Raw genomic sequence first — 15782 nt, forward strand, 5'->3', positions numbered from 1 at the left:
GTGTGGGTGCAGGTTTTACAGTTCCTGCGGTGACAAGAGAAGGTGCCAGCTTGGGAAGGTGGGTTGTAGGGGGGCGTGGACCTGACCAGGTAGTCACGGAGGGAACGGTCTTTGCGGAAGGTGGAAAGGGGTGGGGAGGAAAATATATCCCTGATGGTGGGGTCTTTTTGGAGGTGGCGGAAATGTTGGCGGATGATTTGGTTTATGCGAAGGTTGGTAGGGTGGAAGGTGAGCACCAGGGGCGTTCTGTCCTTGTTACGGTTGGAGGGGTGGGGTCTGAGGGCGGAGGTGCGGGATGTGGACGAGATGCGTTGGAGGGCATCTTTAACCACGTGGGAAGGGAAATTGTGCTCTCTAAAGAAGGAGGCCATCTGGTGTGTTCTGTGGTGGAACTGGTCCTCCTGGGAGCAGATACGGCGGAGGCAGAGGAATTGGGAATATGGGATAGCATTACAGTTCCAAACCTGCGCCCACACCTCCTCCCTCACCTCTATCCAAGGCCCTAAAGGAGCCTTCCACATCCATCAAAGTTTTACCTGCACATCCACTAATATCATTTATTGTATCCGTTGCTCCCGATGCGGTCTCCTCCACTTGGGGAGACTGGGCGCCTCCTAGCAGAGTGCTTTAGGGAACATCTCCGGGACACCCGCACCGATCAACCACACCGCCATGTGGCCCAACATTTCAACTCCCCCTCCCATCTGCCGAAGACATGGAGGTCCTGGGCCTCCTTTACCGCCGCTCCCTCACCACCAGACGCCTGGAGGAAGAACGCCTCACCTCATCTTCCACCTCGGAACACTTCAACCCAGGGCATCAATGTGGACTTCAACAGTTTCCTCATTTCCCCTTCCCCCACCTCACCCCAGTTCCAAACTTCCAGCTCAGCACTGTCCCCATGACTTGTCCGGACTTGTTCTACCTGCCTATCTCCTTTTCCACCTATCCACTCCACCTCTCCTCCCTGACCTATCACCTTCATCCCCTCCCCTACTCACGTATTGTACTGTATGCTACTTTCTCCCCACCCCCACCCTCCTCGAGCTTATCTCTCCACGCTTCAGGCTCTCTGCCTTTATTCAAGATGAAGGGCTTTTTACTGAAACGTCGATTTCTCTGCTCCTTGGATGCTGCCTGAACTGCTGTGCTCTTCCAGCACCACTAATCCAGAATCTGGTTTCCAGCATCTGCAGTCATTGTTTTTACCTCACCTCTCAACAGAGCTTTGCAGCTTATCTATGTCTCACTGTAACCTACAGCATCCTTCTGCGCTATCCACAACTCTACCAACCTTAGTGTCACCCACAGATTTACTAACCTATCCTTCTATGCCCTCATCCAGGTCATTTATAGAAATGACAAAAAACTGTGGACCCAAAACAGATTCTTGTGGTACCCCACTAGCAACTGAACTCCAGGATGAATATTTCCCATCAAACACCATCTCTGTCTTCTTTCAGCTAGCCAATTTCTAATCCAAACCATTAAATCACTCAATCCCATGCCTCTGTATTTTGTGCAATAGCTTACTGTGGGGGACCTTATCAAACCCCTTACTGAAATCCATATACACCACATCAACAGCTTTTCCCTCGTCCGTCTGTTTGGTTACCTTCTCAAAGAACTCAACAGGATTTGTGAGGCACAACCTACCCTTCACAAAACCGTGCTGACCATCGCTAATCAAATTATTTATTTCTAGATGATTATAAATCCTATCTCATAAACCTTTCCAACACTTTACCCATAACTGAAGTAAGGCTCACTGGCCCATAATTACAAAGGTGTCCCAATGCCCTTTTTCAACAAGGGGACGTTTGCTATCCTCAAGTCTTCTGACACTATTTCTGTAGACAATGACGACAAAAATCAAAGCCAAAGGCTCAACAATCTCCTCCCTGGCTTCCCAGAGAACCCTAGGATAAATCCCATCTGGCCCAGGAGACTTATCTATTTTTACACTTGCCAGAATTGCTAACACCTCTTCCTTGTGAACCTCAATCCTACGTAGTCTAGTAGCCTCTACCTCAGCATTTTCTTTGACCACATTGCCTTTTTCTAGTGTGAATGCTGATAAAAAGTATTCATTTAGTGCTTCCCATCTCCTCTGACTCCACGCACAACTTCACACTACTGTGCTTGATTGACCCTAATCTTACTCATCATTCTTTTATTCCTGATTATAGCTATGGAAAGCCTTAGGGTTTTCCTTGATCCTATCCGCCAGTGACTTCTCATGTCCCCTCCTGGCTGTTCTTAGATCTCTAGGTCTCTCCTGGCTAACTTGGAACTCTCAAGTGCCCTAACTGAGCATCTCACCCTAACAGAGCATCTCACCCTAACATAAGCCACCACCTTCCTCTTGAGAAGAGATTCAACTTCCTTAGTAAATCACAGCTCCTGCACTCGACACCTTCTTCCCCGCCTGACCGGTATAGACTTATCATGGACCTGCAAAGGCTAGTCCTTGAATAAGCTCCACATTTCTATTGTGCCCATCATATGCATCCTAAATCTTGCCTAATTGCATTCTAATTGCCTTTCCCCCAGCTATAACTCTTGCCTTATAGTATATACCTAGCCCTTTCCATCACTAAAGTAAACATAACTGAATTGTGGTCACTATCACCAAAGTGCTCACCTACCTCCAAATCTAACACCTGGCTGGGTTTATTACCCAGTACCAAATCTAATGTGGCCTCACCCCTTGTTGTCCTGTTTACATACTGTCAGGAAACCCTCCTGCACACATTGGATAAAAACTGATCCATCTAAAGTACTCTAGTATTCCCAGTCAATATTTGGAAAGTTAAAGTCCCCCATAACAACTACCCTGTCACTCTCACTCCTATCAGGATCATCTTTGCTATCCTATCCTTTACATCTCTGGAATTATTTGAAGGCCTTTAGAAAACAGGGTAACCTCTCCTTTCCTGTTTCTAACCTCAGCCCATACTACCTCAGTAGAGGAGTCCTCAAACATCCTTTCTGCATCTGTAGTACTGTCCTTGACTAACAGTTCCACACCACCCCCTCTTTTACCATCTTCTCTGTTCTTACTGAAACATCTAAATCCAGAACCTGCAATAACCATTCCTGTGCTGAAAAATGTGTTGCTGGAAAAGCGCAGCAGGTCAGGCAGCATCCAAGGAGCAGGAGAATTGACGTTTTTGGCATAAGCCCTTCTTCAGGAATTATAACCATTCCTGTCCCTGATTTATTCATGTCTCTGAAATGGCCACAACATCAAAATCCCAGGTACCAACCCATGCTGCAAGTTCACGCACCTTATTCCAGATGCTCCTGGTGTTGAAGTAGACACACTTCAAACCAACGTTTGGCCTGCCAGTGCCTTCTTGCAATCTTTGACTTCACTACTTTCATCTTCCCATATACTCTAACCACAATTTTGGTTCCCATCTCCCGGCTGACTTAGATCAAACCCACCTGAAATGCATTAGCAAATTACCCCCCAGGATATTGGAACCCATCTGGTTCAGGCATCCTGTTTGTAGAGGTCCCATCTACCCTAGAAAGAGCCCCAATTATCCAGGAATCCAAAACCCTCCCTCCTGCACCATCCCTGTAGCCACGTGTTCAACTCCTCTTTCTCCCTATTTCTCACTTCACTAGCATGTGGCACAGGCAACAAACCATAGATAACAACTGTGTGTTCTAGCTCTAAGCTTCCAACTTAGCTCCCTGAATTTCTGCCTTAAATGCCCATCTCTCTTCCTACCTATGTCAACCTGCTGGTACAACTCCATCCTGACTAAATGTGCCTATCTCGAGCACAAGCTGCCTTGTTTGTTTTAGAATAGGTGATATTTTTGATAATCGGTAACAGTCAACTGAGAATAAAGGTTAGGTTGTAACCAAATGCTTATGATGGAAGTCATGTTAAGATAATCGTGCCTTAGTATTCTCTTGCCACATTTTTTACATATTTTCTAATCACCCTGTTCAGCAATGATATTATGCAAATGTGAAGCAGGTCGGACTTGAAAATAGGAACATTAACACAAGAGAAAGTGAGGACGGCAGATGCAAGAGATCAGAGTCGAGAGTGTGGTCCTGGAAAAGCACAGTAGGTCAGGCAGCATCTGAGGAGCAGGAGAATCAACATTGCGGGCAAGAGCCCTTCATCAGGAATGAGGGTTGTTAGCTGAGGGGGTGGAGAGATAAATGGGAGGGGGGTGGGGTTGGGGCTGGGGGGAAGATAGCTGAGAGTGCGATAGGTAGGTGGAGTAATAGTGATAAGTCGGAGAGGAAGGTAAAGTGGATAGGTGGGAAGGAAGATGGACAGGCCATGAGAGTGGTGCTGAGTTGAAAGGTTGGAACTGGGATAAGATAAGGGAGGGGAAATGAGGAAACTAGTGAAATCCACATTGATGCCATGTGGTTGGAGGGTCCCATTGCAGAAGATGAGGCCTTGGGTAGTTAGGGTGTGGCAATGGAAGAGGCCCTGGACCTGCATGTCTTTGGCAGAGTGGGAGGGGGGAGTTGAAGTGTTCAGTCACAGGGCGGTGGGGTTGGTTGGTGCGGGTGTCCCAGAGATGTTCTCTGAAGTGTTCTGCAAGTAGGCATCCTGTCTCCCCAATGTAGAGGAGACCGCATCGGGAGCAAGGATACAGTAGATGACATGTGGAAGTGGAAGCAAAACTCTGATGGATGTCAAAGGCTCTTTGGGGCCTTGGATGTAGGTGAGGGGGAATGTGGGTGCAAGTTTTGCAATTCCTGCAGTGGCAGGGGAAGGTGCCAGGAGGGGAGGGTGGGTTGGTGAGGGGTGTCGACCTGACGAGAATTGCAGAGGGAACGGTCTTTACGGAAAGTGGATAGGGATGGGGAAGCAAACATCACTGTGGTGGTGGGGTCTGTTTATAGGTGGCAGAAATGGTGGAGGATGGTGTGATGTATATGGAGGTTAGCGGGGTGGAAGGTGAAGACCAGGGGGGTTCTGTTCTTGTTGAGGTTGGAGTGGTGATGTTCAAGGGTGGAAGTGCGGGAAGTTGATGAGACATGCTGAAAAGCATCATCAAACACATGGGAGGGAAACTCATCCTCACCCTCGCTAATGTTTCCTTTGAATCCTCCCACCTCCTCCAGATGAAAGGGGTAGCCATGGGGACCTACGTGGGCCCCAGCTATGCCTGTCTCTTTGTTGGTTATGTGGAGCAGTCCTTCTTCCTCAGTTACACCGGCACCATTCCCTACCATCTCCTCCCTACATTGATGACTGTATCGGTGCCATCTTGCACTCCCACGAGGAGGTTGAACAGTTCATCAACTTCACCAACACATTCCACACCGACCTTAAGTTCACCTGGAACATCTCTGACACCTACCTCCCCTTCCTAGACCTCTCCATCTCCATCAACGGTGACCGACTCAACACTGACATCTTATACAAACCCACCGACTCCCACAGCTACCTGGACTTACACCTCCTCCTCCCATAAATATGCTATCCCTTTTATTGCCAATTCTTCTGCCTCCACCGTATCTGCTCCCAGGAGGGCCAGTTCAACCTCAGAACACACCAGGTGGCCTCTTCCTTCAAAGACTGCAATTTCCCCTCCCACATGGTAGATGCATCTCATCCATTTCTTGCACTTCTGCCCTTGAACCCCACCCCTCCAACCGCAACAAGGACACGATCCCCACTGGTTCTCGCCTTCCACCCCGCCAACCTCTGGACACATCACACCATCCTCAGCTATTTCCGCCACCTACAAACAGACCCCACCACCACAGAGATATTTCCCTCCCCACACCTATCCGCTTTCCGTTAAGACCGTTCCCTCCGTGACTCTTGTCAGGTCCATGCCCCAGCCCCCACCACCAACTCACCCTCCCCTCCTGGCACCTTCCATTGCCATTGCATGAATTGCAAAACCTGTGCCCACACCTCCCCCCTCACCTCCAAACAAGGACACAAAGGAGCCTTCCACATCCTTCAGAGTTTTACCTGCACTTCCAAACATGGCAAATGCCATGTAAATACTGTAAATACTGTATCCGTTGCTCCTGATGTGGTCTCCTCTACGTTGGGGAGACAGGACTCCCAGAGCATTTCACAGAAATTGGGACATCTGCACCAACTAACCCCATCGCCCTGTGGCCGAACACTACAACACCACAATCGACCGAGCACCCAGTACGTAATTCGTAGAACCACACCTTTATATGTCACGGATATAATTTAGGATATAAATACGTAAAATTCTAACATCAAGCTGTGAAAACAATGTGACAGAAATAGAACTTCAGCAATTTAAATAAAGTTTGTTAAATACGTTTAAACTCCATAGTACACCAAAACGTACACCAAGTAACTTCCTACAATCGTTGCCAATTTCTCATGCTGTGTCTCTCATGCGTTGAACTAAACGCCAAACCAAAACACTGGTATTATAGTTAGAAATCAGTTATACCGTTTTCTGTCGCTGTGGGAAATCGTCCAGAATGGGAATTATTTGCAGAGAAGCTGGAGTTTGTAATGTTTGCTGGTCAAAAGCCGCCAGTTTCATCGAAGTCTGGAATACTTTGATGTAATTCACTTCGTTAGTCTTTGCAATATGTAAACACACATTGGGCTTATTTCGTCATGCATTAACTACACATTTTTTTTTAGAGAATGTAAAGAGAGGTTGAATGTTCATGGTGCCCCAGAACTTTGATAAGATTGAACGAAAGTTTGGGAAAGGTAATGAAAATTTTCCGCTCGGATTGATCCGATTCTGAACTACGCTGCGCCTGTCTACTGCAGCTCCCCCTGTCCCTACTACCATTCCTCAAGAAGAGTTGTATCCGAAACATCGACTTCTCCATCTCCTAATGCTGCCTTGCTTGCTGCGCTCTTATCCCCTCTAAAACGGGCAAAGTACGAGTTACTGCTGTTTGGACTGAAATCTGGCTTGTTATCTCAAGCACAGAACATGACCATCACTTAAAATAAAACACACCAGACGGTACGACAAGCAATGTGAATCAGTCTGTGCGTACAAAACAGAGATCTTACTAACGTGATGCGCAAATCCCAAAGTGGGTCTTTATTGGTTCCTCGGATCAGTCTTGTTTCAATTTCTTTTTAGCCACGAAATTGCAAACCAAACAGAAATACATGCATCAACAAAACAGACTGCACTTCTCAAGGCTGGTGCTGAGAGGTGGGTCAAGATTAGAGTTACGCTGGAAAAGCACAGCAGGTCTCCGAATCATGACAGCAGGTCAGGCAGCATCCGGGGAGCAGGAAATTCCTGATGGAAAAGCCCTTCCATCAGGAATGACTGACTGTCCCCACCACCATTCCTGAAAGAAGGGCTGTACCCGAAGGCTGAGAAGTGGGTTCAGGCGCTCCTGCTCGGCGTACTTCCGGATGATGTGACGCAGAGTCGGGTCGAGACCACGCCCCCCAGTCCCAGACCACGCCCCCAGTCCCAGACCACGCCCCCGCCCCGCCCCCTCCAGCCCCGAGCTCCTGAGCCCAGTAGACGGCGCTTGGTGGGACCGTTCGCCCAGGAAGAGCACATCGCCCTGAATCAGCGAGAGAGTCCGGCTCCAAGTTAAGCCTGTCCTCTTCCCACGGCCTTGCGGGGCCTTTCTCTGCTCGAGAGAAGGATCTGAAGCGTTTTATTTTATGTTTACCGTGGAGTATTACGGGGTTAGACGAGCAGCCACTCGACAAGGAAGTGGTGAGTAATGTATGCGAGCGCGTTTGTCACTGACGGCGAAACTTGTTACAGTCCGCGCCTGCTACATTTGTTTCGAGAAATCACATTCCTGTGTGCGGGACAACCTTCAGGATTTTATATAATTCTTGCAGTGTAATTGATTACTTACGTTTGCACGTTAATAAAGCGAGTACAGTGAAAAGTCCCCAGTACAATAGTGTTTGCCTGGCCATCTCTCTTTGAGGAATTACTGGAATTCCCCCTGTTCCTTTTAAGCACAAGCTTCGCTTCGCTCGAAGCCGATGATGTGCGGAGTGGTTGGAAACCTAGTCGGATCTCGGTTCCAGTGTGGGGTTGATAAAACCATGATCCCTAGGTCTCTCGATTCGAGAGTGCGGAGAGAGTGTGAAAAAAAGTGTTGTTTGCCATCTTTCACTGAACATAAGGAAGAGGGCATTTTATACTCTCGAGTTTAAAAAGTTGATGCTCGTGTAATTCGACAGACTGCGGAAGAGTTTAATAGGACAGTGGGTGGTTTATTGTTGATTCCGACGAATAACCAAGTGTGCAGATGCCTTTTAAAAGTGAAAAATTGAGGAAATACAGACGAATAAAAAATTGACCCATTTTACCTGCACAAACTGACCTGCGTTTCTAACGCCCTTAATGTGAAACGACTCAAAGGAAGGGACTTCATGCAGGCGTATTCGAACCAAATTTGACATCAGAACACATAACAGGAAAATACCAGCACTGAGTTAGGATAGGCCATTTGCCCCTCGAGTCTGCTCTCCCATAATAAGGTCATGGCCTACCAATAGCCTTTCACCCTCTTGCTTCCCAAGGATTTATCTAAATCTATCTTTTTTTAAAAACAAGCTATTCATCGAACATGGGAGCTACTGGCGAGGCCCATCCCTATTTGCCCAGAAAGCAGTTTAAGAGTTAGCCACACTGCTGAATTTGGAGTCAGATGTAGGCCAGACCAAGTACGGATGGCAGATCTTAAATATGTTCAGATATTGCTTCCACCATCTTTTGAGAAAGAGAGTTTCAAAGATTCACAACCCTCGGAGAAAAACAATCTTCCTCTATCGTAAATGGGTGGCCCCTTGATTTTAAATGATCAGCCTTAATTCTAGATCCTCCTGCAAGAGGTTCACACATTCAAAATCTCTCAGGATCTTGTATGTTTCAATTAAGTCATCTTTTACTCTGCTACACCCCAGCACATTCAAGACACATTCCCTTTTTTCATGGCATTGTTTTCTGTACATGGATGTTGACACACAGATCTGTGTGTCCAGCTCCTCGGTGCTTGCATGTATGTGCACATTAGAGGGAACAAGCTTGGCCTGTTCAACATTTTCCTCATAGGACAACCTGCCCACTCCATGTATTAATATAGTGAATTTCTGAACTGCATTCATATCCTTCCTAAAATGTGGAGACAATACTGTGCACAGTACTTTGCACTGTAGTTATTACTAATACCATGTATAAGATTAGATTCCCTACAGGCCCTTTGACTCAAAAATCCACACTCACCCAGACCCATTTCGCTCTGACTAATGCACCTTGCACTATGGGCAATTTAGCATGGCCAATTCGCCTTACCTACACATCTTTGGACTGTGGAAGGAAACCGGAGCACCCAGAGGAAACCCACACACATAGGGAGAATGTGTAAACTCCACAAAGATAGTCACCCAAAGCTGGAATTGAACCTGGGTTCCTGGCACTGTGAGGCAGCAGTCTGAACCACTGAGCCACCGTGCTGCCCATGAAGCATAACCTCCCTATTTCAGTATCAATTCTCTCTCAGTAAGCAATAACATTATATTAGCTTTCCTAATTGCTTGGTGCCATTTCTGTCACCTACAGTCAGACCCCACCACCCTCTCCACTCCATTTGATAGAGACCATTCCCTCTGCGACTCCCTGGTTATGTCTACGCCCCCACCAGCCCACCCTCCACTCCTGGCACCTTCCCCTGCCACCACAAGAGGTGTAAAACCTGCGCCCACACCTCCCCCCTCACCTCCATCCAAGGCCCCAAAGGATCCTTCCATACCTGGCAGAGATTTTCCTGCACATCCAAACACCTCATCTGCTGTGTCCGTTATTCTCGATGTGGTGTCCTCTATGCTGGGGACACAGGATGCCAACTTGCAGAACAGTTCAGAGAACATCTCCAGGGTGCACGCACTAAACAACCCCATCGCTCTGTGGCCGACCACTTCAACTCCCCTTCCCAATCCGCCAAACGCTTGCTAGTGTTCACTGTCAAATCCTGGACAGCACCGACTGACTGGAGGAAGAACGTTCAACCACACAGAATCAATGTCGATTTCACCAGTTTCCTCATCTCACCCCCCACCGCACCTTATCCCAGATCCAACCCTCCAATAGGCAACGTCCTCACAACCTCTCCATCTTCCTTCCCACCTATCCGCTCTGACCTCTCGCCATCAGCCCCCCCCCCCAATTCATCTACATATCGCATACCAAGCTACCTTCCCCCAAGCCCCACCCCATCATTTATCTCTGCGCCCCCTTGGCCCTTCCCACGATATTCCTGATGAAGGGCTTATGTTCAAAACCTCAACTCTCCTCCTTGGATGCTGCCTGATCGACTGTGCTTTTCAGTGCCACACTTTTTGACTCTGATCTCCAACACCTGCATCCTCACTTTCTCCTGCTTGGTGTATCTGCATGCTAGCCTTTGAGAGTCTTGCACCAGGACATAGAACGCTCTGCAGCTCAGAGCTCTGCAATCTTTCATCATTTAGATAATATGCTTTTTTTGTTCTTCCTGCCAAAAGAGACAGTTTCACGTGTTCCTGCATTCTACTCCACTTAGCACATTTTTGCCCACTTTGCAGGCAAATTGGTATCCCTTTATAATCTCCTCATGCCTTCTTTTACGACTTACTTTTCTAAGTATCTTTGTGTCATCAGCAAATTTAGCAACAGTACCCTTCCGATCCTGTGTGATTTCTATTAATTAAGGTCCTAGCAAGGATATCTGTGGCACTTTCTGGTTGACACTGTTTAATATCCAAAGGACATAAATAGTTTTTTTTTTGTTTTCCATTACCTAAACAAGCTTATCCATGTGAATATGTTATATCCTAGGGCGTGACTAAGAGAAAGTTAGGGCCAACATAATAAAGTAACATTAATAATTGAAAAAGAGTAACGTTAACGTAAGGGATGTAGTTTTAAAGTATGGCAGCTCAGTGTTGTGCAGTGGAATGTGTGCCCTGTAATATGTGAGAAGTCACAAACTCTACTAGCATTCTGCACAACAATATGTGCAGGAAATGCTCCCAGCCGCAGATGTTTGAGCTCTGGGTCAGTGATTGAGTGGTAGCTGGAATCACTGGCAAATCGACAAGGCTATGAGTTTTTGCATAGCATGTAACAAAATGGCTGGGAGCCAGAAAGGGAATGGGCAACCACCAGGCAGTTAAAGAGAACAGGCAGTGAGTGCAGGGGCCCCTTTGGGTTCTGCACGCAAATTGGTTTTCTGTTTTGGATTAGGGTACTGGTTTCTTAGAGTGTAGTTAGAGCCACATTTTGTGGCTGTGCAGTGGGGAGGAGTTAGAAAGACGGATCATTAGGTACAGAGGAGTCATTTTGTTACAGGAACAGACAGCACCTTCTGTCCCTGTAGACATGGCTCTATGTTGGCATGTTGTCTCCCTCATGCAAGGTCAAGGATGTCACAGCATAGCAACGGCAGGACATTCTTCTGCCAGAGATAGTGATCTGCAGTGGTACCAATTACCTTGGGTAGAAGGTTAAATGCAAGGTAAAATTTTTTATCATTTAGTACAGAAAAGTAAGATATACGCAAGTTAGCAACCATTACACGTAATTATAATATTTTGGTTATGTATTCAGGTCTCATTTTCCAGAAATGGTAAGGAATTTTCTTCAAGTTTCTGTGCAATTAAAAGTTTGGATTAAAGTTTGGGTGAAGATTTGTAGCTCAGGTGCTCGTTGTTGTGGTTCTGTTCGCAGAGCTGGTCCCTGCCGCTTCCGGTTGTCAGTTTCAGCTGTCCGCTGTAGTGGCTTCCTAGAAGCATGGCACTCATCCACAAACTCCATCAACAAACACATTGACCTGGACCCAATATACCGGCCACTACAGCGGACAGCTGAAACTGACAACTGGAAGCGGCAGGGACAGGCCACTATAAAATGCCGGAGGAAACACCACAGAAGCGCTTCACAGGAGGCTCCCAAGCACTGAGGATGTCACCTAGACAGGGGACGAAACATTTGCAACAAAAATTTCCAGCTTGGCGAACAGAACCACAACAGTTTGGATTAAAATTAATGGTGATTTCATTTATTTCTGGAACCTTTTTGATTTTGTATTGGTGCTCTTCTCTTGGTTTGGAGAGATTATAATGATATTAAAATAGCAGTGTGCATCTGCATTATTTATTTTTTGCGAAAGGTTACTTCAATAGATTTAATGTGGCAGTACACAAGTGTTGCTTATACTACACCAGAGGATATACCGTTTGGATTTCAAAACTTCTACAACATGGCAGTCAACCTTGGAACCTTTCAGAACAGGCAGTGAGCTTTTATATTCATGTGCATTATTGAGTTGAACTTTTAAATGGCAGAGGAGCATTCTTGACCTCAGAGTATTAGATAAGCACTTGATAAACTATCCAGATCTTGTGAGGATCTGAAGACATCCTGTGCATTTTGTGAATCCAATTTGACATTGATGAGGAATTACACACTTGCATAATTGCAGTCCAAAGAGAGTTTGAGCTGATTTAGTTAAAAGCATTCAGTAAATCCTCGAGATCAGTTAAGTGCAGCCTAGAACAGGCTATAGTATCAATATGTTGATTGTTCATATTTGGGTGCTCTTGTTTTCACTGAGTGTTTACTGGTGCATGAGTTCATTACAAATTGGATCCAAGAGATACTGCGTCAGAAGTAGCAGCTCCAGACAACACAGGTAGACTCCAGACAATTATTACTTGGAGATGTCCCCAGAGAGTGGTGGTTCTGTGCTCTGGAGAAAGGTTAGAGATAAAAAGAAACCATTGAAACTACTAAGGATTCTTTTCAGCTGTGAATGGGGTTAAGGAAGCCCATAAGCAGTTCCTATTTAATATAGCTAAAAAAAACTTGAAGCTTAATGAAATTCAGTGGCAGCTTGTTGAAGCTAGCTGCTTGATAAAAGCTGAAATTGTAGCATTAACTGGAGACTCGGAATCAGTCTCAAAAATCTTGAAGGAGTCTTGGTCTCAGAAGAAGAGATTAAATGAGCAAAGCTTGATTAGATGTTGAAGCTGACAGAATCAGAGGGGCTTTAAGGACATTTGAGGTCTCACCTTTGAAGGTGAAGGATTGGAGTTCCTTTGCAAAGGAGAGAGTTTTAATTGATATTTGGGTGACTGACAGTGATGGGATCTCTCTTGACTGCATTGGCCATTTAAGTTGTAGGTTGTGGGATGCTCAACTACCTTTTGTCAAAACATTTTATTTTTGAGATTTTCCAATGTTACATGGGGTCACATGGTGAAAACAAACTTTGATCTGGCAGCTGGTTTTGCAGCCCAATGCCCTTCCTGACATTAGGCTTTTAACTCATTCATCTCATTTTAATTCTGAATGTTAGTGTAACAGTTGTATGTGTTGTATATATAGTTTAGAATTATTATCTTATTCTGCATACTAATGCGATTCTAGATAATATAATTGCTAGGCAGATTAGGTTTGAGTGTGAAATCTAGCATGATAGATCATGTCATTTATTTTGTGTTCGCCTTTCACTGAACATCGGTGCATAAGGCTAAAAGTTTTTTTAAACAAGAAATAAGACATAAGACATTTATTGCATAAAAGGGAAAATATAAAATAAAACAAACCAAACTAACTAGAGAACAGAGTTTGCAAGATCTTTAAAAACAAGGAGCCAAACAAATATCACTTATTCCCCAACAATATCAATTTAGCATTTCAAATGTTCTATATCACATTTTTAAGTTTGACTTAATTGCTTTTCCCCATCCTGTGAAGAATTCTGCCATGAATATTCACAAAACTGAAATCTTAGACTTTCTTGATCTTTTGATAGTTGCAGATTTTGAAGTAAATGTTCCTGATCTATGTATTTCACAAGCTAAACCTTTACACCAATTTACTTAAACTTTCCCTGAACTGTCTAGGAGACAAACTATATTTGCTTCGACCTCCAGTCAGCTCTCCAAAACTGCTATAGAAGTTCACAGTCTTTGCATTTTAGATAGATGGATAGATTACTTACAGTGTGGAAACAGGCCCTTCGGCCCAACAAGTCCACACTGACCCTCCGAAGAGCGACCCACCCAGACCCATTCCTTTACATTTACCCCTTCACCTAACACTATAGACAATTTAGCATGGCCAATTCACCTAACCTGCACATTTTTGGACTGTGGGAGGAAACCAGAGCACCCGGGGGAAACCCACGCAGACAGGGGGAGAATGTGCAAACTCCACACAGACAGTCGCCACAGACAGTGGCACTGTGAGGCAGCAGTGCTAACACTGTGCCACCATGCTACCCGTGCCTCAAACTCAAAACCAATAGCAAGCTAATGCCTTTCAATGTTTAATCCTGTTGTCATGATCCATTAGGATCATGTGCTGGAAATGAAGCTCAATTATTCCTGTGGACATTATAAATGTACAAGAAATTTTGTCAAACTAAACAGACTCTCTCCAGTTTATCTGACTGACAAACTTGGATTCAAAGAAAACGCTCACCAGATTTGTATACTTAATGATAAAATAACTGTTTACTGCAAACAAATAGCCATTAACCAAAGGCAAAAAGGAATTATGAATTGCTAATTTATAACTCTATAGTTAAAACTCTACTCCTTCTTAAATTGCCCCTTTTCATAGACAGACAGATGAAGGCAGAAAAGTCATGGATATTTAAGTTGAAAAAGGTAAAAGAAAAAAACTTGAAACAGATTTTGATAATGCCATTATGAACCACTGATGTTGATTAGTTGGTTTTGTTTGCCACAAAGTTAGAATAGAATGGAAATTTATTGTCACATGTAATTCTATGTGTAAAAAATACAATGAAAATATAAATCACCCCCCCCCCCACAATATGCCTATATCAGTGACAGATGTCATACATAATAAAAACAAGTTAAATGAATTCAAAGTTCATCACAGTTCAGTTCATGTCTCCTGGATTTGGGGAAAGCTGATTAAGGAATCATGCAATACCCTGAAGATACAGCCGGGCCCCTTGAGTATCGGACGCCAAAGATGAAGAAGATGACCATGCTGGGAAAACATCGCCTCACAAGGAGACTGCCATGCTGTTCGGAGACCACCATTTCTCCTTAAGGTGCCCGAGCCTAGACTTGTACCTGGAGCCTTGAGTCTGGGCTGGAGAATTCAGTCCGGGGCCTGCTCCTTGCTTGCCAGGAGACCCCAGGCTGGGATGGAGCCGTGTCTGGCTCGTCTTGGTGTTGCTGCTGCTGGAGGCTTCGTCTTTCACCCTCCACTGTCCAGACTTAAAAGAAAAAAATGAAAATCGGTTATTTTCACACCAGTGTTCAATCTTTTAGTCATGTTTTCAGAATTGGACCTTTTCAATCTATCTGAAGTATTTTATTAATTCTTCAACAGGGGATTTGCAGAGAAAGTTGAGTCAAAGACAGCTGACTAAGACTAGAGACTTTCTGGTACTCCACAAAGGAGAAAGAGACACAGACTTTTGTAGCTTTCTTTTTGCAGGCGAGGTAGTTCTCTACTGCATTTGCCCCACGTAAGCCATGGTCACCAGTTCAGGAGCCAATCAAAACATTATTGTCAAGTAGTTGTCCCCGAGCTCATGACCCTTCGACTCTGTCCTGTCAGTTTCACGCTTTCTGCAAGGCAACATTTGCACTTAACTTGCAATGTGTTCCAGTAAACATGATTGTTAAAACTGCAGCCATCTCTTTCAATAGTCTCCTTGGTTTAAGTTGTTTCTTACTTTTTATGTGCACCTTCCAAAATGAAAGGAAATATTGAGATATATCAAGTGCAATAAAAGTCACCTTCCATTAATAGTAT

General features: G+C 45.1%; 1 protein-coding gene across 1 annotated transcript in view; it reads left to right on the top strand.

Moving 5' to 3' along the window:
• Positions 1-7490: 7490 nt before the first annotated feature.
• jak1 (Janus kinase 1) overlaps positions 7491-15782 on the top strand; it is a 123424-nt gene continuing 115132 nt past the window's right edge. Inside the window, exon 1 of the mRNA XM_043699443.2 lies at positions 7491-7697. Within this exon, the coding sequence (XP_043555378.2) occupies positions 7643-7697 (55 nt within the window). The 5' untranslated portion in view covers positions 7491-7642. The remainder of the gene's footprint in view (positions 7698-15782) is intronic.

Source organism: Chiloscyllium plagiosum, unplaced genomic scaffold (assembly GCF_037043375.1).
Source record: "Chiloscyllium plagiosum isolate Xiang-an unplaced genomic scaffold, Cpla_swu_hap1 HiC_scaffold_9, whole genome shotgun sequence".
NCBI lineage: Eukaryota > Metazoa > Chordata > Chondrichthyes > Orectolobiformes > Hemiscylliidae > Chiloscyllium > Chiloscyllium plagiosum.